Raw genomic sequence first — 27,983 nt, 5'->3', positions numbered from 1 at the left:
CGTGCTTTATAGGTTCCGTCACACCCTGCACATCACTGCACTCGGAGATGAAGGCTGAAGCAGAGGGGAATGGACGAGGGGCTGGGAGCTGGTGGATCCCGATGCTCAGCAGCACCGTGGGGAGCTGTGCTGCAGCCCACTCGTCTCGGGCTTCTCGGCTCTCTTTGCAGCCAAACACTCAGATTTCTTCGCTAAGCCAGAAATTTCACTCATGCTTGCGTATGGAAAGTCACATTATTAAAGGGCTGCTTCACTACAAACTGCTTTGAATTTCTTTGGTGCTGTCATAGTTTGGGCTGGGTTCTGCTTTTTTAATGCAGCTGGGGAGGAAAAAATCTGTATAAAGCTGAAACCCAAATCTTTCCTGGGGCCCATGACCAAAAATATAAACCAACATTAATGAAGTAACTCATTCCTTTTCCCCAGACTCCTGCTTCAGGATTGCCTTGGCACACCCGGGTTTCTCTTTGTCCAAGTGAGGCATTTCTTTCCATTAGTAAATCAGCTGAAGACTTTCCCAGGACAAGAAGTTCTTGTCAAGAGGACAGGGCTTTTCAGGCCAAGGCTACCAACACGCTACTGGGACTCTCAAGGGCTAAAGTGCTCTGTAAGTGCTGCAGGTTCATATATTTCCTAACGCAACTGCAGCCTCGGATAAGCAGGGAAGCTGCTTCAGTGGGAGCTGCCTATGTCCTGACAGCAGATTTGTTTCTTGTAAGAAACTACAAAAAGATATTTGCTACATCTGTGAAAAGCCCTTAACCTGCTGTGTCCCATTCACCTTCCCCAGGAACTGCTTTAATTTTGCTATGAATGGAAAATCCATATAAATATACAGTCCAAATCTGCAGGGCAAATAGCAACCCAGTGTTGAAAATGAGTCAACACAATTGAGTTTGCTGTGAAAAAAAGCTTTTTCTCGTATTTAAAGCAGAAACATTTCAGCAAAAGTCGCCACTGTTCTCCAGTTTTGGCCAACTAAAAAAAAAATTTTGTCATGAAGTTGGTTGCCTGCAGAAAAGAAAGACTCCCACCTAAGTTTCACTTAGTTAAAATCCCAGTTTTTAACCCACTTACCAACTTCTCACATTTGAAAAGGGAAGGTCCCAATCGAGCCCCCACTTCTCCATGCAAAGCTTAACGAAAGACTGAGCTGACCTTGCCGAGCGGGGCTCTGAGCCTCCAGCCAACACATCAGTTTTGCTCCTCTACAAGCAACATTTTCAGCTGTACGTTAATGACAACAGCTCAGCACTTTTCTGGTCTGTTCCCACAGATCAGTTTCATGAACCTTTTCAAGGAACTATTACTTAACCTGAGTTTTTCCAGCAGCGCAGGGAGGTGCAGTGCGTTGGCACAGGGATGCAGGATGCTCCTGCGGCTGCCTGAGAGAGGCAGAGGGCAAATGCTGAAACCTCCGGGTTCAGCTGGGGCTGTCACCCAGCAGCAGAGAAGAAAAAGCAAATACCACTTTCTATTTTAGGTTACAGGGCAGTTGGGGCAAACAGTGTAAGTAAATGCAGCTTTATCTTTTCAGTCTAGTAAAAAAATAACTGGCTGTAGACGGGAAAGTACAGTTTACTCTGGGAAGGAAATAAAATACACAGTTCTAGAAACATTCAAGGTGAGAGCAAAGGGTGCTGGGGGATGTAATGGGGCAATTAAGCCTTCCAGGACAGAGTTGGCAAAGCCAGGCCGTGCAGAATTGCTTTTTTTCTGTGTCAGTTCTGCAGGGATCCTTTTCCTTGCTACCCCTTTTGTTTTGTCAATTTGTACCACAAGGTCCCAGACAGAGAGATAAGCTGGGATCCCAAATCATGGAAGTCCTAACTGCCTAAGGCTGCAACCCAAAATTGCACTATTCCCTTCTATTTCCCCGAGCACTAAAGGACTTTTGGAGGATTCAGCCACAGCTTTGTTCTCCCGGTGAGCCAGGACATAAGTAGCAAAAAAACTTTGTGTTTCTCAGCCCTCCCCATTAAAACCTGCCTAACTCAGGCTTACTAAGTATGATAATAAAGGCAAAATAAATTCGAGATGAAGTTTTCAATCAGAACTGTGCACCAGCCCAGCTTCGTCTTCAGCTCATAATTAGCAAAGAAGAAAGGCAACACACCCAGATGTCCTGCAGCCTGCTGGCTGCTCCAACCGACGTGCCCAACGCTGCCTTTTGGCTGATCAGTTAGCGCAACCTGCTGATCTTCCACCGATACTACAACAGAACCCGTGCACACGAGGCTTAACTACTCACCGGGGCAAAACTCCTCTTATCTCAGCCTGTTCGACGATCAGAAGCCTGAATAAACAGCGAGTGCAATTTGTCTTACGTTGCGCCAACTGGATTTTCACCATGAAAGTCTGTGCTGCTAATCGCACCAGTAAATTCTTCTGCAGCTAATTTTTAAATCATCATTTGATTTTTTTTTTAATGATAAGCACAAAGAATATTACTTGTTTTCCAGAGAAACAGCTTTTAAGGCTCTTGAATAACATATTGTATGCAGGTCAGCAGGGAGGTGAGTGGTCAGCTTTGGCTTGTTCCCACACTGACCATGAGAAGGACAAAGCCAAATGTTCTGTAAAACATAGTTAGGAAGAGGATTTACTTTTTCAACTGCCTGCCAACAAGCCTGGCAAACCCACAGTGATGATAGTGTAACACGACCAAGAAATAAGATGTGCAGCTCTCAGTTATCCAATTCACTGGGGCTGCAGCCTCACTGAGGATTTCATGGATCAAATGATCAGTTTTTGGACATTGGTTGAATCCCACCAAGCTGAAATGCATGGAAAAAGGAAACAATGGAAAAAACAGCCCCTCACTTGTGGGCAATCAAAGGAGGGAGGCAGCACAGCTGGAAGAAAGCCACAGGCCTTGGCTGGGGGTTGGATTTGCTCTAGCTCAGGGTTTGGCCTTGGCTTTTGCTGTTTCACTCAAAGAGTCCACTACCACTGCCCAGGTGTGTCTCAGAGTTTTCTGGGTTTTTTTTCCTCAAAAAACCTTATTTCATCATTCTACCATCTGACTTTTCTTATTAAGAGATAATGTTAAGATTAACATGTTAAGGAGTAGTCTCACGTTTGCAGGGTTCACGGACCCATGCACGGCAGGTACCATCTATACAAAAGCCCTTGCAACTAGCCATGGACCCTCCTGAAACACCGCTCAGCAGAGCCACAGTATCTTTGGAAAGGCTGAATAGCAGAGTTTTCTCCAGGACAGCATCAGGCTTAACTCCTTCCGTGCATCTCAATATCAGCCCAAACACATTTGCCCACTGCTCTCTTGCTTAGTCCAGGAGAAGACCTCGAGGGGGCTTACACAGCCAAGGAGGTTACTACTGACATATAAGGGACAAAACGGGGAACTCACACCCTTCATGCAAGAGAAACATGTCCAAGTTCCCCAAGGCAGCCCCCGGCTCTCGGTGAGCTCCCGGCAGTGCTGGCTCCTCTCCGTCTCCGTGCCCGCTCCCTGCCGCAGGGAAGGAAATGGTGCAACTCCAGCTCCCGGGGGCTGTGCAATGCCAGCCGGTTGTTCCATATCCTTCTGTTAGCGTGTGCCAAGTGGCCGATTCATGCCTTTCACAACACACCTACCAACCGTTGTACTTACATCCCCATTGCCCAACAGAGGAGTCCCACCAACTTCGGTTCAGAGCTTCCTCATGCCCGAGGTGAGAGCTCTGCACCTTCCAGCTTGCTTGGAAAAGACAGGGAATGCCCTGAGAAATCTCAACTACAATATCATACACCTGGAAACTGTTTCATTAAGAACTTTACCAGAAGCACATTAAATATATTTTTGTAGCAAATGACATTTTGACATGTTTTAGACAGAACAGAGCAAGATACAGTGCTGTTAAGATACCTTACAGAGAAAATATAAAAAACATACACAGCTACGAGCAATTTGGAGTCAGCTCTGTAACACAAACAAGATGGAAAAAAATAAAATCACAAAGAACAGGTAGCTTAGAGCCATTTTACAAAGCACCAGACTGCAAAACAGGACTCAGAGAAAAGCTTCTCCAGTGTCTGTGCACCTATAAGACAGTTGTACTTCTCTCCTCATGCCTACCAGCTTGGCTGGCTTTACACCCAGCCTTTCCTTCGCAAGACTTTGTAGAGTGGATTGAGGTGCTGCAATTCCTTCCTTGGTAAAATTTGGAACATGTAAGTTCACAAAAGTCTATAAAAATCATTCGCTTTTCAAGACAGGTAAAATATATATAACAAGATATTTAAAACTCTACTAGTGCAAACTGGCTGTTGAGAATAAAGTAGAAATAAAACCTGGGAGAGAGATTATTGAGAGAGATTATTATTGCAGAAACCCCACTGGAGACCCCTCAACTGGGAGTGACCAGGCACCACCCAAATAAAGTCTTCATTTTTCAAATGCTTTTGTTTCCAGTAGGAAAAAAAAAGCTTACATCAGCTCGTATCAGGCTAGCCAAGCTCAGAAATACTTTACTATCTCTATGCTGTGAAATCTTCACTGAAAGATGCCACCCATACCACCTCCCTTGCTGATTCTCCCTGCTAAGGAGAGCTGAGGGAGTTTGCAGAGAGCTTGTCCCAAATGAAGGTGAACAAGCCTGGAAAGAATATTGCACAAGGTCTTTGAGTTTGTAGCAACCAAGGCTGTTTCTGGCAAGGGTCACAAAAACCCACACCCCCTATCTTTCTGTTCAGGGGTAAGCAGCAACCCCAAATCCTCATACCCACTGGGAGCTCTTACTAGCACCTTGTCTCATTTGTAAGCCTAGGCTTCCATTATGTTGAGCAAATTACAACCAAAAGCCCCATCAAAACTGGACTGAAGGGACGTAACATTTATTTAAGTATTTGTTTGGTGTTTACAAGTGTCAAAACCAGCAGTTCTTTCTGGCAGGATGGGGGAGAAAGTAGCAGAGGTAAAATCAGCAAAACCACTTGTAATAACCCCAGGGAGGGCTATGAGATTGTTTGGGGGTTAAATATTGGCTGTGAAAAAAGCTTGAAACCACAAGTGAAAAATTTGCCTCCACCTGCTTGTTCTGTGGAGATTTTCAATAAACACAACGTACAGATGCTTTTTTGCAAACCAGAAGTGGGGCAGAGAGAGCCGTTTCTCCTCTGAATAAAACCTGCAGAACAAATTCTGCTCTGAATAAAACCAGAGGTTTCTGTAACTTGGAATATCAGACGGTTTATGTGAAAGGGCCATGACTCATTTACATTTCCTATTGACTAAGACATGTCCGTAAAGAAAATCTAATGCTTTTCTGTAAGTAGCGCAGAAAAATCAAACTGAAGGATTAAAAGAGATGCTAAGGAGCCTGCTTAATAGTACAATAGCTGAAATCAAGCAGGTACTAAACACATCATTTTAAACTCCAGAATCTTTAAACTCCATCTCAGTTATGCCGTGCAACTTGGGTTTGTAACTGTTCTGGAACTTGAAAATGTTTTAATAAGAATTTAGTTGTCAAAAACTAGGGTTTCAGTGGAAAGACTCCATGGATTTAAGTCCAGGCTAGGTGATAATTTCAGCTGAATAGGAAAAAGACATGTTTCCATGCAAAAGCATCTGTATTTCTTAGCCTAAGTGAATACTCATGCTACACCAAACCTTACACCCTCACGTGTTCTCTATCGCTCTGTTAGAAAGCTCTAATGGGCACATGCACCTGGGAAGGAGGTACTGGAATGGACAGCAAAGGACAAGACAGTTACATCCACCGTGGAGTTTCGCCCATCTTTTCCCTCCAACTCAATCCTCTGGACCATATTTATAGTTTCTACCATTTTTTGCCTAAGTGTGCCCTTGCTTCAGGAGGGGGAAGAAAAGGTGTTAAGAAATGGTTGAACCAGAGCTTCCTGAAATGTGGGACTGTTCATTTCCATCTGTTACTGTGTGCTAGGCAATTATTTTATCCGTCTTTCCCAACCAGCTCTAACTGTTGGAGTTTGTAGACATCCTCAGTGCCTAATATGGCAACACCATCTGCCCAGAGCTGTAATACTTTGCTCAAGACCGATTGGCCAAGACAACAGACTTGAGCTTTCAAAAACACATAAATATCCCAGGCAGCTAATGCTCAATGTCTTTGATCCCATCAAAGAACGCCGGTGAAACAGCCACAAGATGCCAGCGCTCCATCTGATGGCTCTGGTCAGCTTGGTGTCCACTGGTGAGTAGTTGCGTTTGGTCTTGACTGGGTTTAGGCAGACACTAATGAATTATTGAAATAATGCTGAGTTTTTTCACTCTAGTTTTATGAAGGATTATGGCAATGTGCACAATTATGATCTTTATAAAACACAGAATTGGGTGTGCATTTAGAGTCATACCTTGATGTGTTTAGAGGTTTCATGAAGTGAAAATAGTTTGACTTACTTCACAAACTAGTATTAAAAAGTCATAGCTTTGCTTTTAGTGTACATATCTTAAAATAAGACCTCTAGAAAAAGGGATCAAGTCTATATAACAGGTTGTACAATGTTTTTTTACCTCCAGTTTCTGAAATTATAGACACCCATGAGCCATTCTTCACAGTATTTAAGGAAGCAAGCTCTCCTCTGCGGCTGAAGAGTATTGTCTTCCACTTTAAACACACTATTTTGCAGCTTAACACCTCCTGTTGTACAGTACTAAGACCACGGCTGAATTTTCCCCCTTTTCCTCTTTTCCACGTGAAGTTTTTGCCAGGCAGTGGGCTGCACACCCGCCCCAACAACAACACAGACACTGGGCACAGATCTGCAGCGGGAATCCCACCAACAAGATCCGGGGCTGCGACAGATACGGCTGTGGCCACTTCGGTGCCGGCAGGTAACGCGGTGGGAGCCCGAGCAGTGGGGTTGGCTGTTGCTTTCCTCAATGAAACATTCCCATGGGAGAAAGAGTAGAGTTTAACCAGAGCTGATCCTTAGAATGAGAGAAGACTGTTGCCTGCAGGACCTCTTACTCATTTTTGGGACATTCCTCAGCAATCTCTCTGAGGTGCAGTAGTACCACTGCTACTAACTGGTGCACGGGTGAAGAAATGAGATCACTACTCAAAGTAGCAGCCAGAGTAAAGGAAACAAAGTATTTCAAGGATTTGTGTCATTTATTCTTGCTGCTTATAACATTCAACAACAGCTTACAGGAAGCCACGTAGATTAATCTACACAAGCTAAAGGTCTGCCAACATAATTGTCTTTAAGCAGATACCTCATAACAGAACAGGTTGTTTTTCCCTAAAAATGCTTTATAAGTAGAATGGCTCCTGCCTTCCCTGTGCTTTCCTGTCGCCTCCTCTCCCCAGGAGCTCTAAGGAGTGTCCATCCTCATCATGCAACTTTTGAATTTCTAAAGGTGAAAATGCCAAACATAAGATTCTATTTTACACCTGCACTATATAGATGGGTACTTTTCTATAAAATCTTGAAATATCCCATGAACTTGGGAAAATTAAAAATATGATTATTTGAAATCTCATTCCCCTTTAAAAAAGGGCAGAGTAATGCAAACATTTTGCAACACAAAAAGATGGATCAAAGCCACTATCTCTTTCCAGTTTCATTGCAAATAAATTTGGTTAGACGAGCTTCAGACATTGTATTGTGTCAACTGATCTGTCCACACGTAACGCTAAGCCTGACAGACTTCTCTAATTACTTATTTATGTTTTCAGGAACAATGGTAAAGGAAAGCACGTGGGTGTGGATGTCATCTGTGCTGACGGAGCGACGGTGTACGCCCCTTTCAGCGGCCAGCTCTCCGGACCCATTCGATTCTTTCATAACGGAAACGCCATTGATGATGGAGTCCAAATCAAGGGATCAGGCAAGTAATCACAGAATCATAGAACAGTTAAGGTTGGAAGGGACTTTAAAGATCATCTAGTTCTAACCCCCCTGCCATGGGCAGGGACACCTTGCACGACACCAGGTTGCTCAAAGCCTCATCCAACCCGGCCTTGAACACTTCCAGGGATGGGGCAGCCACAACTTCTCCGGGCAACCTGTTCCAGTGCCTCACCACCCTCAGAGGGAAGAATTTCTTCCTTAGATTTAATCAAAATCTCCCCTTTCAGTTCAAATCCGTTGCCCCTTGTCCTATCACTACACACCCCTGTAAAAAGCCCCTCTCCAGCTTTTTTGTAGTCCCTTTAGGTACTGGAAGCCTTCTAGAAGGTTTCCCCGGAGCCTTCTCTTCTCTAGGCTGAACAACTCCAACTTTCTCAGCCTGTCTTCATAGGAGAGGTGCTCCAGCCTTCGGATCATCAACATAACATCACTAACAGAAGATTTGTGAGACATGGACAAGTAACCATTTTATCTACTTGAGTAAGGTTTTTGTGGTTCTTCAATTCAAGTAAAGTGTTGATTAATCTTACACTCTCTCTAGTTCCTGCTGCTAAGAAACATCGGAAATCAGCACCAGCAGGATGTAGTCCTTTTCCTATGCTTTTCTTGGAGAGCAGGGAAGAGGGGAGTTGAAAAACAGGTAGCAGGAAAACAACAACCCCAAATCAAAAGAAGGAAACAGTAAAAATAAAACATTAGAAACATGCCCTCAATTTTGCTGAGAGGATGTTTTCCTGTCCCTGTTTTCCAACTCCCTCTTTTCCTCTTTCCCACAGCAATCCAAGTAATTTTGATTTCAGGATTGTTGGTACCTTGCCTGCATTTCTGCTTCGTCATTACAGTCTCCAGTCAGAGGCTGGCACGGAAGGTTTCTTGCTCACCCAAAGAATAGATGCAGCTGGTTTTGCCTGACCTCACTTCCTCTCCCGTCTCTTCCAGATTACTGTGTAAAGCTCGTCTGTATTCACCCCATCCGATACCAGGGCCAAATCCAGAGAGGGCAACAACTCGGGAGAATGCTGCCAATGCAAAAAGTATTTCCTGGCATTATCTCTCACATCCACGTTGAGAACTGTGACCGCTCTGATCCTACTCATCTACTTACGCCTGGTAAAAAAAAACAAACCACAAAACCCACAACAAAAAAATCCCAACCTCAGAATAAGCAGCATAATGAATGAAAATTAAGTTCTTAATTAAGTTACAATAAGGGCAACAATATCAAACAGCAATTGTCCCCTCTGTCTTAAGTTCTCCCTGATAGCAACATCTGAAGGAAAGAAAACATGCATTATAAATACAGCAAAACAGGACTGTAAACTGTTACAGGAAGAATATATCACCTTATCCAGTTGTATTTATTGCCCCCCCCACCCCATGACACAGCAGTGTCAAGTCTCAGCAATAAACTGAGTCAGACAGTTCTTCTGTTTGCACCCTTTTAACTACTAGCAATGTTTTCGGTATTGCATCTTAGCAGACTTCAGGATGATTCTTTGCAAATATGAGTTATTACATTGGCAGTAATGGAGAAGAGGACTTGAAAAGTCCAGACCCACCAGCCTGGGCACAGAATAAGAAACAAAACTTGACTGTTTTCCTATCCCTCAGACTACCCTCTAGGAACAGTGACACTCTTTTTAAATTTTTATATTTAAAGCACTTTCCTTATAAAAGATAACCCTAATCTAGAAACATTACAATCCAGTCTTTGGTGTACATTCTATTTCCATTTCCTAAAGGATGACACTTTTGTGGAGGAGACATCCAGCTACATGCATGGGATGTAATTCCAGTACATTCCTACCTACCTAAAACTAAAACATATAGCTACAAAGATGCAACACTTAAAACGTAAAAGTTAAATCTGATGTGCTGTGTTTCTATATTTCAAAGTTGTTCCACCATTCCCGCATCAAGACACACGCTGGGCAACCTTGTGCTCCGGGAATCCTACAAACGAGATAAGAGGCTGCGATAAGTATGGCTGTGGATACTACGGAGCTCCAAGGTACTCTAAGTGGAACACGTGGGGTTTTGCTGCTGGCCCACTGAAAGAGAGTTGAACTCTGTTTAAACCATTTAAGAATTACAGCTTTGAAGGTTTAGGTTGGATGTGAGGCAACATTTTCACTACAAGGGTAATGCAGCACCAGAACAGGTTGCCCACATTGTTCATAAAACCTCTGTGCCTGGAGGCTTTTATGACTCAGACTAAGCTGTGCCGGACCTGACCTGGTGTTGAAAACAGACTTAACTCAAGTGGAAGGTTGGACTTGAGGTCCTCCACAGGTACCTGCCAACCAACATCTCTGTAACTCTACAGCTCTCTTTAAAGGCTCAGAAAAAAGGCTTTTTTTCTTCAATTTGCAAAACTGCAACTCTAACAGATCATCAGCCCTACATGGCATTGCATCATCTACACCAAAAAGCTTTTTACAGATTCTTCAGCCAGTCAACTATGTCAACACTGTCTCAGTACAAATAACTCATTTGCAGATCCTGCAGCGTGCTAACTCATCTGTCTCTACATTGTATCCGGCCTGACAAGAGACTTCTCTAATTATGTATTTGGTTTTAGACGCAATGGTAAAGGAAAGCACACGGGTGTGGATGTCATCTGTGCTGATGGAGCAACTGTGTATGCTCCCTTTACCGGTGAGCTCTCTGGACCCATTAAATTCTTCCACAACGGAAATGCCATTGATGATGGAGTCCAAATCAGGGGAACAGGTAAACAGCTATTTTCCATTTTTTATTGCTTTGTCTTGAGGTCAAATAGGATGTATTACCTCGCAGCTAGCCAAGTAGTTAATATTTTGAAACACTGCACCTTCTATGCATTTACATGCAGAACTTTCTGCTCCTATGTTAAAACGCAAATAATCGAGCTCTGTAGAATGTTTTTAACTTCTTCTCTTTCCTAAAGCAGGAACCCCCACCTTCTCCCTGCCTCCCATCTTCCCTCTTCCACCAAGCCAACAACTCCAACCACTATCTCTATTTTTCATGACCACAGTGTCTTTGCTATTTTGGTATTTCCACTATTGCTATCTCAGTGGAAAGGACAAGACAAAAAAATGCTAATATTTTCCAGAAATAGAGTTAGTACAGAAGAACAAATGCTTCATCCGTCATCTGATGTTTTCCCTCCTCTCGTTTTCAGGAGGCCTATGCGTAAAACTACTCTGCATCCATCCCATCAGATACAACGGTAGAATTTTTAAGGGACAAATCCTTGGGAAAATGTTGCCGATGCAAAGGGTATTTCCTGGGATCACATCTCATATCCATGTTGAGAACTGCGACCGCTCAGATCCTACTCGCGATCTCGAAAGGGGGAAAGGGCAAAGAGTGTGAAATGGAAGTGTTGTAAATTCCAAATAAATTCATCTCAGCATCCAAAAGTTGGGGTTTTTTTCTTGTCGTGTGGACAGTACCTCAGTGAAGGGATGAAGAAACATATTTTACAGAATTAAAAAAGTTATACAATACGCACAATACTTTGGGTCTTACACAATATTGCAAGGTGCTGACATTAATATGCACTCCACATACCAGTTAGGTGCTGGTTTTTTAGCACCTGTAACTGTTGGGAACATTGTATCTTAGCCTAATTGATGAACTTCACTACACCTTGGCAAACAAGGTTACTTTAGATTTTGAAGGCACTCGAACTGAGGAAAGTAGAAGGAAATTTATTAAAACAATCCACAAGGCTCAAAAGATGCTGTTTGGAGTTGTCTGCCAGAATGACCAGTGTCTCTATTGGGTGGAAAAAGGGACCCCACATAAAGAAAAAAAGATTGAAGTTTTTCTTGAAATTTGCACTTGCAAGAGAATCGGGGAAAACAGCAACAACTACTTATAAGATTTCTCAAGGAGTCTGAAAAGTCAGCGAGCATGAAAACTAGCTCACCCCCTCAAGTGGCAGAGAAGATGCACTGCTGTTAGCTTCCAACTAACCTGGGAGTTTCTAGTGACCCTACAAATCTCTTCAGCAATCAGGTTTCAGTTACTCTAACAAATCTTATCATTGCATTACACACTTCAGAGATGGGGCTTTCAGAAAGCCTTTGCAGGGCAGTGAAACTAGGAAAAGCCAATAAAACAGACAAAACTTGCCTTAGCTAGGACAAGGACAAGGCAGAGCTCTGAAGCACAGGCTGCTCAAGGGATAGCAGGAAGCCAAAGCAGCAGGCAGCTATCTACAGGTTCTTGCCAAGTGCAGTACCTTCCTCCACTGCAGTCGTTCAGGACGACCTACTACAGAAGGAAAAGAAGAACTAATGCTGCTTTACACAGGAAAGTGTTTTGACCCTCCTCCCCAAAGCACAATATATATACACAATGCACCAACACATGACATTAAACAAATCTGACACTAAAACTGTAAAATCCAAAATTCACATCACGTCAGAAGTTACTTTTCAATTAAAATTAGCTTCCTACACTACCAGTGAAGAATCAGTATTTCACATTGAGACTCGTCTATCAGTTTTGCTGGCATTTAGTTGCCAACTCAAGTATCAATTGGTCTTACTTGGTAAGATCAGTCAGCAGAGCGAATGCACGAAAAAACCCACCACATCGAAATTCACAACATCAATAAATGCAGGCCCGTTTCTCTAGAAGCTTGGAGCTGGAGCACACCAACATTCACAGCTTCACAGCAAAGCTGCTTTACTTTAGTTAGAGGGACAGAGGGACAATACTCAAGGCAGCATTTTAACAGTCTCCTCCTCAGCTATATTTCTGTACACAGCCACTAGTGTCTGATGCTTCATCAACGCTGTTCTGTTGGCTGGAGACATGAAGGGCTGCAGGACTTACCAAACATTTACTAGGTTTGCCCACAATTCATTTTACAGATTCAGCATGTCAAAACTCGTCCCGTTTGAGGCGTGAACATGAAATGACAATGACTAGCTCGCTATAATCCAAGAGTTAAACACTTCTACTGCCTCTACCCAGGTTTGTCAAGTGTATGGTTTCTAAGAGGACAGAACTCTGCCTCGCAGGAGGACGTGGCACAACAGAGTGCTAAGAGCCTAGTATCAGTGCACATATTAGATCACTTTATTATGCCTGTATTTAAAAGCAAACCACACATCTTAAACCAAATACTGTTTAGAAATATTTCAGGTCTTTCTTTTAAAGGACAATTATAATCCCCTCAATTATGGAAGCAAGTGCTTGGGTAACAGGTGCCACTAACCAGACCCAGATGCTTCTTATCTGTGCAACAGGCCATAATGCATTACTGATTCAGCCAGGCATTATATCTTATCTTAAATCCCTTAGCTTGCGACCAGGAAAAAGTCTGTCCAAGACAATGGTGGTTTAACTCTTCAGTTGTTCTTCTTGCAGTAAAGAAGCGTAAGCGTGGCAGAAACTGACGTTTTATCTGATGTGACAAACACTACCAGCAAATCAAAGGTAGACTTCTCATTATAAACAGGAAGACAGAACAACTACAACATGAAAATAATTACAGCAAAATTTGTATACAATGCATTTCAGTTTACAGTGTGCAAAACATCAACACAAAACCACATTCTAATTCATGTCAACTTTCCTTTCTCCTTTAAAGAAAACGAAGAAACAAAATAAAATTTTTTCTCAAAAATCAATAGCAACAAGTATTAAACACTCTTGAATTAAAAATTTCAGGATCACCTCCAGCAATCCTTAGTCTAGAAATCAGAGCTTACAGCACAGCTCTGTGAGATACAGCCAAGATTACTGCAGGTAATTTAGGCCTCTAACTGACAAAAAAATAATCTTTTTTTAAAGTGCTCTAAACCCTTGATTCCAGATAGAAGTGATCGAAGACAACCGTATTCCCTTTGATCCTTCCTTCTCACCAGCCACATCTATGAGACCCTTCTCTCTTAACAATGAGAGTGTGGAACAGCATTCAGACATCAATCTCTGCAATCAAAGACTGGAACTCACAAATCCAGAAGCTATTCCTTATACTCCGGCAGTTTCCAAAGTGCTTTGTCATCCACCCAAGCAATCCATCGAGATTCAAACTTTTAAATGCATTTATTTTAACATGGTCTTTCTCCCATCAGTTTAGTGCATAAGACAGAAAAAGAACATACTGCACAATGCAGTCTATACAGTTTAGCTAATCTGACAAAATTAATTAAAGTGCAATTTAGAACTGTGAAGTTTTTTGTAAGCATAAACTTATTTACCAGAACATTGTCATATACTGGCATGAGTTTAAGCTAGATTATGTCTGAGTAACCTGGGCTAGTGTATGTTAATGCAGAAGCTGTTACATTTATAACATGAATATTTTGAAAAATAGTTGCATAAAACATCATGACAAGTAATACTGTTTTCCTGAACACCAAGTTGTAATCAGCTTCCCATGAAGTCACATTTCCTAAAGAAAAAAGTTTCTCTAGTCCTCTGCTAACTACATCAGAAAGACTAAACAAACATGAAAAAAAAATCTTTAATGTGAATGGAACACTTAAACTGAAGCTCAGAGGAGCTCAAGTTCACTGAAGTCTGTAAACCACAGACATACTTTGAGAAGTGCTAAGTCCATTTAATCTGTTTTCTATTTCAATATGCCATTAACATTCTAGAATGTTTTGCTGTTACACTACTAGAGGCTGTCAAGGTAGAAAAACTCAAATCTGGAAATAAGATTTCACATTTCATTTTTCAAATTCTTTAATTGCATAGAAAGCAAACGTGATTCTACCAGTTTCCCCACCAATGTAGAGAATTCACCATGTTGGCATCATATCAGGAAACCACATTCTTCCAAGGTGTTTGGAGACTTCCAAATGAAGTCGGTCTAAGCTGTAATCATTATCTGGAATCAGTACCTCCTCCATTATAGAAAGCTGGGTAAGCCTGCCTCCACACATCTTTACAAATTCAATAAAACCTCTGCAAGTGACTTCACATTCACCAAGCCCCATTGCTGTTAAGTTCTTACAGCGCTCGGCGATCCGCATGAGTTCATCGTCCAAAGGCTGAAGTCCATTAGCACACACAACCAGCTCAATTAGCCTCGGGCAATTCATGCCAATACGACCCAACATTGCTTTGCTTACTGCACGCCCAAAGTAAAGGTGTGTAACAGGGGTTTCCTCTCTGAAGAAAGCATCAAATTCTTCTTCGTATAAGAAGAAATACATCACAATGTTGACTTTGGGGGAATGTTTAACGAGAGCATCCCAGCTTTGCTTTTTAATAGTGTGAAATTCAACTTGTCCGGGATTTTCACTCACAACATCTATGCGAAGGTGTTCAAGATCAACATGTTTTTCACTTGAAAGAGCCAGCAGCAGTTCATCACTTAATATGTAGTAGTTCAAAGCCAGCTCCTTAAGTCCATGACACTGGTCGGCAACACAAAGGATTCCTGAGGAACAAAACCAATTACACTATGAAGCAAAAAGCACGGTTGTTCGCTGTAAACGAAGCTCAAGTAAGCACTAATCCTATTTGCTTGATTATTCATGCCTATATCTAAACCCCATGATATAATAAAAAGTTCTAGATATCCACATCATTTTATGGAGCTTTGGCCATAAACACTTATCAGTAAAAGAAGCAAGTCTAACTAGTCACATTCCTCTTGGATCTGCGTAGCTTTCTTCCTCTTTGCCCTCCCCTGTCCAGAATTTCCTCAACTTTGACGAGGCAACTGAAATCGGGTATGATTCAGCTGAAGTTGCCACTGTTCTCTTCCCTACTACTCCTTCCTTTAGCACTCATCTAAGTATTCTAGTTAAATGACCACCAGAAGTGCAGTTCAACAGCTATGCTAAAACAGATCCTTCACTGAATTAAGACATAAACAGCATCACTGCTCTTTCTCCGTTGAAATACAAAGCACGCAGATTCAATCGCCTTTTGTAGACTCTGGATAAGTATACAGGAAAGAGATCAGACCAGCATTCCCTTTCCCCAGCACCAAGGTTTCAGAAGAAAGTGAGAAGGGACCCAAAAGCCCTCTGAACTTTCTGGCAAGCCTGTATTTTGAGAGGAGTGAACCAACGCTAAAATCAGCAAGTTCACACTACCAGATCCTGACACACGAGGGCACTACAGAAACCGGAAGGCTCTCAGTCTAGTTTTTGACATTTGTATACACTCCACTTTTTTTTTTAGTATAACTTCGAAATATTAACACTTTTGCTCAGAAAGTTAAACTCGCAGCACCTTGTGAAACAGTTATTGACAGGCACTTTCATGTCCTTTATCCCACCAGCCAGCAGTCAATTTATGGATCGGGGATTTTGCATGTGTGCTCCCACAGAATGCCAGCTCATTAAGTTTACAAAGTCACACACATTAAGCAGCACACATTTGTTTACCCTTACACAGAACTGGCAACAAACATCAAGTCACCAGAACACATGTTAAAGGCTTACACTAACTTCAGAGGCTTTTTCTGCTCAAGGTCCATCATAAGAGGTACCGAAGTAGCTGAGAAGAATGTAAAAAAAAAAAAAATCCCCAGGATTCTAGAAGATGCAGTCAAATGAGGAGTACCTCCACTTTTATTAATCCAACTCATTCAACAACACAAAGAGCTCATTCTTCTTCCCCTTCCAACTCTCCAAAGCCAAGAACTAGGACAATAAAAGACCTCTGCTAAGAGACTCACAAGAGCACTAGAAGTTTCTTAAATAACTTGTTTGAAACTAAGTCTTGACTACTGTTTTATGATACTTTACTACTACATTTTCCATTATATAGTCACTACTCACCAGCAGGTGATACATGAGGACAGCTGCTCATTTTCAGTAGTTTTAGAGTATCACTGTTGTTAGCAACAAGAACCTTCAAGGAAGGATCATCAAGCGGTGTGTCATCCATCTTGATTGATGATAATGACTTGGAGTTTACAAAAACTACTGTCAGTGCTGAAGCAAAATGAGCCTGTTCAGAGAAATTGAAGGAGGAGTGGAGAAAAAATCTTATTAAAAGATAGGCAGAACTTCAGCATCTAAACGCCAGGTTTTGAATGCACAGAAAGTACAAAAACAACCACTACTTAGGCATCCCCTTTCTTGTGTAAAAGAAAAGCTTATTTGAACATGAACATAGAAAAATCTTTGTTTAAAAACATGCTGCTGCATGTGGCAAAAATTAACTTTACACTCAGTAGTTAACTCATCTACTCCAATTTATCTTTTCACTGTAATAAAACAGGGATAAGTGGCCATAACGATAAGCCTGAAGTATCTAGAATTTATCTGCGGAAAAGGAAATTGCATTAATTTAATTTTCCAGAAAGTAACTCTGCTGTGACCTATAAAGTTGAAGAAAAAAAAACCTCCCAAATATTTTAACAGTATGCTGCAGCACGTGGTCATTGTATCTTTCAATCTAGAAATGAGGAAACTCAAGCCTTCTAAGTTATTCCCCATCTCTACATGACAAAGTATTAACACTACTAAATTTAATGAATGAAATCAATGTTCAATTATTTTCCTAATATTAACGGATGCCACAAATTAAAAGATATATCAATACAGACTGTTTCATAAAAGTTACCATCAACTGTATAAGAACACAGTAAGAAAGCTAAAGTAGTTTAAGAGTGAATTAAGGCACTTTAGTTACAGTTCAGAGAACATTACCTTAGAGACATTCATGAAGCTTGGTTTTGCTGTAGAAATCAAACCCAGTGTCTTGATAGAACAGTTGACCAACTGAGAAAGGATGTTACAGGCTGCTTCTGCTGACTCAGTACTACTATCAACCTATAAAAGCCATTTAAAAATAACAAGTAATTATTTATTATTATTTAGAGAACAGCATCATGGATATCCAAGACTGAAAGTTCCACACCCACTCAGCGGTACTGCACCAGACTACATTTACCACAAGGACAAAGCACAACATTAATCAGAGATTTCAAGACACGAAAAGAGTTCAGGAAAGTTATAGTAGAAAACTTTCCTGAATATGACTGCTGGGTATGTCTAGTATGAACAGAGAGATGAAGCCTAAGCCTTCTCTTCAAATTCCTTCCTAAACAACTGTAATTAGTACTGGTGTTATGATACGCCGTGGTATGCATGTATCTTTTTTTAAAATGTCAATTCCAGACTCTTAGGCAGGAAAAAGTCTTGATAAAGCCTAGATACACTCCAGCAAACTAATCAATTTTACCTGCAGGGACACCACTTTTGCATCTTGAATAATGAACTGATTCTCAACTAAATTTTAGAGAAATCACTATTTCATCTCACCTTCCTCCTCTGTAGTAGCTGAGATCATAAAAGAGAGGCTGAAAATGCATAAAAGTTGCATTAAGACATAATCAGTTATACAAAGTGCAGAAGTTACAGCTATTTATTGAGTATCCATGAACTGCTGTGCAACCAAATCACGGTATCTCCAATGTAAAACTGCTACCAGTGCTCAGAAAAAGAAGCTTCTGATTTTCATCCTAGTTTTAACATCATTCTTTTCTTCTGCTTTTCCTTCATAGCTTAGAACTATGACTCCTCTAAGGAGAGCTGACTGCCAAAAGTGAAGAAAGCACCTGTAATTCCAACTATGATCTTCTCAGTGAACTGTATCAAGTATTCAAATGAAAAAAGTCCAAATTTATACGATCTTGAGACTACAAACACAGTCCTTATTATATACAGGTAATGAATCTTCCTCCCTTGTTCATACCTTTTTAAAGCCAGGTTTTAAAATTTCAAGACATTCTTCACTGTATAGCCTTATTTTGCAAATAAATTATACACACAAGACAAATTTATTTCTTCAAATGCTTCTATGTGGAAGAAATATTTATCTGCATAATAATCTCCTGAGTACTCAAGACTGTCACTAACTCTGATTCACAGAAACTACGTACTCTGCGTATTCTGAAAACATAACATTCAGTCTGCAGCACTGCCCTGCCTGACGCCAGCCGTTTTTACGCTTTGTAGAGATCAGAGTGTAGAAAATGGAAGGAAGCTGCATGCATGCATGGAAATAAATCATTGCAGTAGTTGCATTTTTAAACATAAGACTTCCCAGGTACAACACGTGAGCCAAGTGACACAGAGAAGCTGCATGTGACCTGACAAAACCAGCCTCCATTCATCCAAGACTCACCTTGAAGCTGACGTACTGCAGATGATCAGCATGCCTCTTGATAATCTGCTGAATGAGATCAGGATGTGTAGACTTTAAGTAGGAAGTAGCTGGCTGGCTAAGTTCAAATTCAAATCTCCTCCAGAGATCTGGGATGTGAAAAATTTCATTCCACCTTCGGCAAACAGAAGATGCCCTGGCTCGATCTACTAAAGGTAGAAACTGAAAAATACGCAGAATAAGATGGTGTGGAAGGCTTCCCCAGTCCACTGAGGCGTGCAAGTCAGATCCTCCAAACACTGAGCCATATAAACAAGTTTTCTGTTTTTTGCTTTTCTGTGATGTTTGAGGAGCTTCATTTTCAATCACAGCTTTCTGCCTAGCCCTCTTCATCGTGAAAGCTTCAGATACTGGAATGAGCCGATGTACTGAAACTGCCCAGTTTCCTGAAAGGTCTCACATACAGTAGGTCTCTAGAAAAATACAGAACATTAGGGGAGGAAGGGAGAGCAGGCAGCAAAAACACAGTAAGAGATAACAAGTTAGTAAAATTTAAATACAGCACGTTACTATGAAAAAAGGTATGGCCATATATCAATATCCAGTGCACAGACATTAGCGACGACCTTTCTTGGTACCTTTTATTTTATATGACTTGATTTGAATCTGGACAATTTGGGTTTGTTAATTTACCAAGTATAGTTTCATGTGTCAGTACTTCATAATATATAAAGCACGTTGTAGGAAAAAAAAAGTATTTAACAGTAATTCAGTTTAACAGTAGCAAATTATGTATGTTTAAGTTTAAACTCAGCAGACAAGCTATAAAATCTACTCATGATTTCTAAAATAATTTTATCAACTACCGAACCCAATTCATAAACTCATTTTTTAAACAACGATGAACTTGGAACAGATGTGTTCAGAGGAGTCGGATTCAAAAGCTTTGCCACCTCCCCTACTGCTTTGGTTTGTTGTTTTTTTTTGATTTTTTTTTTTTTTTTTTTTCAAATCATGCCAGGCAGAGGAAAAAACATTTGTGCAACTCACAACAAAAAACTTCAGAGGCCACTTACTAAAACAGGGCAAAGCAAGTGAGGTTCACAGGCTCTTTTTCAGCAAGAGAAAAGGACAGTGACTCCAGCAGACAGCAACCTGTGTGAGCCTACTGTACTGAGGGATGTTTGCCACATGAACCAGAGCTCGGAAAGGAGCAGGGTAAGGAAAAGCTCTGCTCTCGCACGCCGAAGTGGTACCATCTACTCAAGCCCATCCTAGACCAAATTCTGGTTTTCAGTCAATTCTCAACAACTGCCTCAAACGTTTCAAGCGCCACTTCAGTGGGCTGAGGCCCCTTCTCAAATGTCTTACCAACTAGATGTTCAGCCAGACCTTATCACTTCCCACCCAGTCTGAAGCTAAAATTTTCAAAGCCACCACGCGTTCTTCAAGAACAAACAGAACGTGTTGTCTAGTTTTACTCAACAATCTTCCATGGCAACCCTCACAGCATGCTTCTCTGGACTGGAATTTTTCCGAGTATCTTCATTATGGCAGAGGGGAACCCCAAATCCAGAAACAGCTCCCAAAACACAGATTATCTCATCAAAAACTTATTTGACGTTTTCCCTAAGTTATAAAACCTGATCTGTATGGTTGATGAGGTGTCTGACGCACCAAGTGTAATTCCATTTTTATGGAAAGAAAGTGTGTCCATCCTTCAAGAAGTGGGAAAGAACAACCTAGCCAATTAATCAAGAGCTGTTTGTATGATGAGCTTCACTACTGTTTGTCCTCCTGACAAAGGGTCTCGACCACCAAAGAACTTATTCTAGCAGTCTTTAGAAATTTTCAGTCTATTTAAAGTTCCATTTATGATAGCGATACCTAATACACACAGCATGACAAGCTAGCAAAACTCTAAACTATATTTAATAAAAGAATTTCTTCCCTGAATAGACACGTGCCTTACACTAACAAGCAGGAAAAGGCAAGTCAAAGAGAATGAAGAACAAGATACATATTACAACACATCCCACTCCAAAACAAAGCAGTGTTTCTAAACAACACAATAATGTTACCAGTGTAATGAAGATGCAAGATCTGCATGAATAAACATTTTGCTACTAGACCATTTTATCAAATTATCATCTGCATGACCATGTTTTATGGTTTCTGAGTGCTTTAAGTCACACAATGAATGGGCATTCCAAAGCATTATGTGTGGATGTAGTAATTAACCATTACATAACTCTCTCTTCCAGTTGCTCATACCCTTGCTAAGTTTAGCTTGAGTCAAATTACCTGCTCTTTTTTTTATTTATTTTCCTCCCTCCTTGGGAGAAATTACAAACGTAGCTGTTTCCTAAAACCAAAGTCCAGAACAAAAAATTAAATTAAACAAAGGTTGTTGTCTGAGAAGCTTCTCTATGATTTTGTTATTCTCATGCAAATCAGCAAGATCTCTGCAAAATGTAAGTTTCGGAAAAAAATGGAAATTTTAACTTTATGTGAAACTTATCTGAGCTTCATGGGTGCTGTTTTGGTTCCCACAAAGAAGTTTTAGCATCCAAGAACTACCAGAAAGGACATTCTCCTAAACCACAGGCCAGGCTACAGACCAGACGCCGCTTATCCAGTCCAGACGCATGAGGAGATGTGACAAAGTACGTATGGTGTACGGAGCATCTACGCTTTCGCTGATGGAACGTGGCCATAACTTGTTCCTTTTGCTACATCCCTTGAAAACTAGTAACTCTAGAATTTCTATGTTTAGTATTCTATCTTGCGGTATTTTAAATCTAGGAAAATTACATTATACTGCTCACTGTTGGATGCAAAGCCAGAAAAAGGTTCCACTGGTTATACATCACAAAGTTTTTACCAAACACAAGGCCCTAATATTTACTGTGGAAATGTGAATGCTTCTTTCGTTCTGAATCCTTAAGCTATGAACAGTACACATTTTAAAACACAACTGAAGTTGACTACATTATAGTTCCATGTGATATAATCCAGGTAGCATTCAATGAGAGGTTTACATGCACACATACCTCCAAAGAATGTGGAAGTTCCTGTCAAGTTACCAGCACCCTTCTGGTATCTGAACATCCATCCCACTGTTGAGTCATCCTGTACATGTGCATGGACTCCTTAACCAGAAGGCAGGGACGAGTCCCAGAAGATGAACTGACCTGTGAAGCCACCGACCAAAGAAAAACTGTTCTGCAACGTCTGGGAGACCCACTGGAGGGACTAAACTCAGTTTTGGAACAAAGACTGAGAGGAACAGTACACTCCGCACTTCAGGGCAGATGTGAAAGTAGAACAACGGAACGTGATAAGCAAATTAGTTCTACCAAACGTTACCTGAAAACTATCATTTAACTAATGGGAAGGTGTAAGTGTTGGCACAAGTCTACATTTCGTATTATCGACAATTTTAGTTGCATCAGTACCCTAATGCAACATGGATAAACCTCTGATTCCTGAGTATTACTTAAAGTTACAAACCTGGATAACAAATGTTAGTTTCAGCTTTATGTATAACAAAACCACATGAATCAAAATAGTTCTACTTCAAGATATGATTTCTGGTATTTTAAAATTTGAGAACTCTTGCCTTTAAACGTTACTCACTTTTACTCCAAAAGCGTGTTTACTGCATCATGACAATCTTGGCAGTAAACTAACTATTTTGGCTAATTAAACTCTATCTGGAAAAAAAGATACTGATGATGTACAGATATGCTCCCATACACTAACACAAAAAAATTGCCCTGTATCTTAGCATGAAAGAGTATCTTGGTCTGCTCTAAGAAAGTATACCCAAAACCTCCAAATTCGGTTACCCATTTTACATTATTTCAAGATGCTTTAATGGAAAGCTATAGAAACAGCAACATACATCTTACTAAATTATGACACATTTGAAAATAAAAAGTAGTTTTAAAAACTGAACTACACTACACACTCAGGATGTTTACAAAGTATTGTATTCAAGCAGTAATAACATCCTTAGAAACCCTGTAATGCTGAACTTTCTTTTTCTTTGGAACGATGAGAGACATGAAGCTTTAGATTCTCTCAGGTTACACCATCATCTTTTGAAAAACTACCCAGCTAATATCAGCTTTATAGTCGTAAAGTTTAACACAGTTTTACATATATTAATTATAAACACAACAAGAGAAGCAGCCCCTATCTCCTGAGTAAAATCAAACTTAGGCACTGAAATCTGCGCAAGTAATGTTGTTGCTCAGCTCACACATCAGAAAATTTAAGAGCTGCACAGTCATGCTTGCCTATAATTAGAAAGTTGATATGCATTAGTAACTCTGTTTGTAGATGGCATCTGAAGAAGTTTGTGATTTATGGTGGCCTTGTATGGCACAGACAATCTACAAGTATTACATAGTCTTCTGTGAAGTGAGCAGACCGTCCCTTTGCCAACTCTGCATGGCACATAAAATTCATTTGCAGAAGTGCTGTCGGTTTCTAACACATAAAAGGTAGGTTTATAGCCACGCATGTACACAGAACACATAAATAACATTATAATTGAGAGCGCAAAACACAGATGCAATTTAAAGATTTGACACAAAAGGGTATTAAATGTAAGTTTATGAACTGCATGACATACACTGAAGCAGCTTTCTTACCTAAAGAATGCTTCCGAGTTACAATAGGCAATAAACGAATGAGCTGAGGCAGCTGCAGCCATGGGGCACTCACAAGCATTTGTCTGCTTTCCCCTCCTGTCCAGATAAAATGCCACAAAAACCTTTATTAGTTTTGAAACAAAAAAACAATTCTTGCATTACATCCCACGCAAAAATAACGGGAAAATACGTTGACACGAATGTATACTTTTTCTTGCTTTAGTAAAGGAGCTTGAGGGCATCATATTAACACAAGATAGCTTATCCCACAGTGCAGAGACTGTGCCATTGACAGAAATGTGAGGTCGGATCAAGTAGAAAACTTACGGGAAACAAGTGTTGTAACCACATTTACATTGTATTGGCCAACAGTGCAATGTACACACAAGTTATTCAATATCTGCATTATCATTACCACTAGCAGTGAAGTTTGGTCAACAACACTGTCTATATCTACTAATGTAATCTAAGAGCATAGAGAAAACAGGAAAAAAAACAAAAAAGCTCTTTCCTGCCTCTTCCCCCTTCGTTTGCAAGGCTGCTTCTTGGCCTGGGGAACTATGAGACAGATGATCAAAACACAGAAGCCACATGGCACCACTTCCTACCACCAAATGGGCACGGCCTTACGCCACCGCCCAGCACAGCCCTGGGAACACCGTCACATGGCAAGGAGCGAGCCAGGAGCTGCAGTCCATCAACAACGAACCACCCAGCCTGCAGCCTCCTCCCTGTTTACCAGGTCCCAGAAAGCAGAGGACAGCCTGCACAACCCAGCAGGTGTATCACAAACTACCACATCAGGGGGCTTAGATTCAAAGTCCTCTATCTCCCTCCACACTATTTTCTTTTAATATTACATTACGGAAAAGCTTTTGTTTCAGTGTCTTCCATCATAAATAATCATTCAAATTTTTACCTCCAAGAATATCACTAAGTTTGCTTTTATAAAAACACACCAAATAACTGAAATGTTCCTCATGATAAACTTTATATCCTTATTTCAAAGGGGGGGGGACCACCCTTCTCTGTCTGCTCTGAACTCAGGATTTCAGTATTCCTCCCAACACTTCTCAGCATCACTGCAGGCAAAGTAATTGCTAATAATAAAATAACACCTGAAAATTAAGAAAAGGATAGTAATATCCTTTTATAGCAATAAAAGTGTCAGATATGTTTCTATTAACGGAGTCAATAAAGACTAGCTACAATGTTCAGCAGGCTTCTGAATTTCACAGAGATTTGAACTGGTTCTCTAAAACAGCTCAATACTTCCTCCTAACGCCAGACCACCTCCAGACAAAGTGAGCTTCTCTTTCACAGACCTGTCCTAGAATCCCTCATCGCAGAAAGAAGTTTATGCTTTCACATCACAGATAAAAGTAGCAAAATCCTAGATGCTACATTTACAGAAAAGTTACTGAAAGCTCTTATGAACAAAATACCAGGTGTACCGTCTAATGATGGTTCCTTTAAGTGTCTGAGGCTACAAGAATCTTCCAAAGCAGCTTAAACCATGTCAGCTCATCTAAGCAGAAATGTTCATAATAAAAAGTAACTAGTTATCAAAGATGCAAACACAAGCTTGTTATGCAAACAGTCAATTGTTAGCTTCAGGTAGAGCTAACCCAAATTATTATCAAAGATAAACAGCAGCAACACAGCTATTGAAATGAAACACTGATAACTGGCGAGGTTTATTGTATCTATTCACATCCTTATTCGTCTAGAGCAAAGTATCAAATACTGGTGCTCTACCCTATACGACTGTTTTCCTCGAAAAACTCTTCAACCTCACTGCCCTGGGATCAAGTATTTTGCAGGGCTGTATGTTATCCTACTCAAACTCAAAGTCACAAAAAAATCAACGGGGATCCAGAACGATTCAAGTTAAATAACTGTTTCTGCAGCTTATCCTGGTAATAGAACTGCAAACTCCTGCCAAAATTTAGAAGTTAAAATCTCTCCCATAACACAGGGTCTCAGTGGGGGATTCCGAGAAGTGGTCAGCAGGGTCTCAGTTAAGCTAGCAGCTGTCCACTACTTCCCATGCTACAACATCAATTGCAAAAAAAGAGCTTTTATTGCTACAACCCAACATATTACACATTCAAACCACAAAGAAATAACTGCTTCCTCCGATTCGCAGATTCCCTTTTCAGCTCTCAACACCAGGACTCAGCAGGAATTAATAAAATAAAAGTGTTAAATCAGGTTTCTAATAGAGACAGTAAAAAAAAAAAATCCAAATGCAAACCAAAACAAATCCAGCAGAAATTAAGTTCCTGAGAAACAAAAAACCTTTCAAATAACTAAGCTGGGAAAATCCACTGGGATAAAGCACGCATCGTGATAATTAAGCTTGTATTTATTATAAAGCTTATCAAGCTTTAACTTTCTAACACTCGGAAATTAGTGTTTATGGATCTGCCTTTAACAGCTAAAATACTTGTTGCGTTAATCAGTGTCTTTAAGAAACCACAGTTCAGTGATGGCATCAAGGTCACCCACTCCCAGCATTAAGGAATCCAGAGTCCGTCGGGGGAAGGAGAGCAGCAGAGACACAAGGAAGGCAGCGCCGGAAAGCTGTTGCAACGGCGGAGTATGTTTCAAAACACCGAGCAAAAACGCATTTTAAGCTTAAGTCTCAGATCTAGTCTTTCTGTATGACGAGCTCCAAGACTAAGCTTCTTCTTCATTTAGGATGCAGTGATCTCTTAACGGGTGGCATTTTTGCTTCTGCACGGGATTATTTTTTTAAAGCAATCCTCGTTTTTCTCAAAACTGAGCCTCTGAGCCTCCCACTCCAGGGATTTATCACAATTTTGAGTATGTTTATGACAAAACCTCAGAGACCTAAAAATAAGAGCGTCCAGCCGAACATCTTAACGCTTGCGCTAGTTTTAACTGCAGAAATACAAACGCGCTGCCACTTTGAGTGTTCCTCAGGTGCCAAAATTTAGCCACGCGCTATTTTTAGCGGAAAGCCACGCCTGCCCGCCCAGCCTTGGGACTACCAGGAACACAAAACTCGCCTTGTTTTGCTCAGTGACACACCTGAAGCTCCACGGCTCCTTTTTAGAGCTCTCTTGAGGGCTTACCCAAACATTACGCGGCAGAAAAAAAACACAAAAAACCTTCTTTCTACAGATTTTCTACGAACGTACCCGACTTCAACAAAACATTCAAGCTCCTTCTATAGGAAAACACCCTCCTCTTCCCCCCGATGCACCCCCACCGCCCCGCTCCCACCGCGCCCGGTCGGTCCCCGCCCCACCGGGTCCCTCTCCCGGTGTTCCGCCCGCCGGGGGACGCGCGGGTGACTCGGGATTGGGGCCAAACCCGCCTATAAAGCGCATCGAACCCTTCCTGCGCTGTCTGGCGTTTCTGTTTCAGCCGAACCTTCAGCACAAGGCGGCTCGGAGCGAACGCCGCCCCGCGCAGGGCACTACCTCTCCCGGAGGTGTCCTGCGCGGCTCTCCGGGAGCGCGGCCGTGTCCCGGGGCGGGGACCTCCCCCCTCAGGCCAAGGGCGGCGGTTAGCGACCGCCACACGTCCGCGGGAGCCCCGCTGCCATCAGCCCCCCTCATGGAGAACGAAGGTCCGCGGGGCCCGCCTGGCCCCGCGCCGCCCTCCCGGCCGCCACCGCGCACCCCCCCCGCCCCCGCCCGGGGCCGGTTCCCCCCTCACCGCGCCGCCCCGCCGCTCACCGCCGCCTCCGCGCGGCTCGCTCGCAGTAGCAGGGCCGAGGCCAGCCGCAGAGCAGCGGGCAGGCGCCGCGAAGAGCCCCGAAGCCTGCCGGCCACGCCGCCGCCCGCCGAGCGGAGGGGAAGAGGGGAGGGGAGGGGAGGGGAGGAGCCGGCGGCTCCCGGGGCGGCGGCGGCACGTGACGGCGGGCGCCATTTCGCGGCCGGGCTGGGGCTGTGGTTACGTCCCAGGGATTCCGCTCCCGCAGCTTCCCTGGTGCTGGCGTTTAGCAATGATTAACCGATAACGAGCCTTCCTAACGCCTTTTCACGGAGCGATAATGCTAAACACGTGAAAAGCATTTTGGTGGCAGGCTGTGTCTGCCCTGTGTGAAAGCAACGCTGGCAAAACGCGGCCGAGCGTTTGCGTGACGTCAAAGCACCGTTTCTTCAAGTAGATCTGAAAAACTAGAAAGTGAGCGTGCTAAAGGGGCTAATGAAACAAGCTGCAAGGAATATGTATCGTATGGTGGCTGCGTCATCTTCAAAGGACGCGATTTCTTCAAACAGAATGACAAAACACACTGCACATTAAAAAATCAGTTTAGATAATCTACCAAACCCACGCGTACCTACGTGGTTCTTGACTGTTTTATTCAGACCCTAAAGGAAGTAGGAGATTAAGTTCCAGTTAATTTTTTCAAGTCTT

At 41.8% G+C, this 27,983-nt stretch overlaps 2 protein-coding genes across 2 annotated transcripts; one reads left to right on the top strand and one right to left on the bottom strand.

The window, feature by feature from the left end:
- The first annotated feature begins 6,133 nt into the window (after positions 1–6,133).
- On the top strand, positions 6,134–11,202 carry LOC104381823 (myeloid protein 1). Its single transcript, XM_009989641.2, has 7 exons — positions 6,134–6,179; positions 6,688–6,820; positions 7,668–7,819; positions 8,782–8,952; positions 9,739–9,853; positions 10,424–10,575; positions 11,012–11,202. The coding sequence occupies exons 1-7, from the start codon at positions 6,134–6,136 to the stop codon at positions 11,200–11,202; spliced, it is 960 nt and encodes a 319-aa protein (XP_009987943.1).
- A 1,707-nt stretch (positions 11,203–12,909) lies between these two features.
- Positions 12,910–23,679, bottom strand: LOC104377135 (F-box/LRR-repeat protein 21-like). Its single transcript, XM_086621681.1, has 6 exons — positions 23,589–23,679; positions 21,981–22,121; positions 18,949–19,400; positions 17,469–17,591; positions 16,593–16,764; positions 12,910–15,238 (listed from the first exon to the last, which is right to left on the bottom strand). Exons 3-6 carry the CDS (start codon positions 19,318–19,320, stop codon positions 14,595–14,597), a joined length of 1,311 nt encoding a protein of 436 aa, XP_086477807.1. The 5' UTR covers positions 19,321–19,400; positions 21,981–22,121; positions 23,589–23,679; the 3' UTR covers positions 12,910–14,594.
- Positions 23,680–27,983: the final 4,304 nt, after the last annotated feature.

This window comes from Tauraco erythrolophus, chromosome 16 (genome assembly GCF_009769465.1).
Source record: "Tauraco erythrolophus isolate bTauEry1 chromosome 16, bTauEry1.pri, whole genome shotgun sequence".
Taxonomy (NCBI): Eukaryota; Metazoa; Chordata; class Aves; order Musophagiformes; family Musophagidae; genus Tauraco; species Tauraco erythrolophus.
The sequence above is the reverse complement of the archived record's forward strand: the minus strand, read 5'-3'. Positions and strand labels throughout refer to the sequence as shown.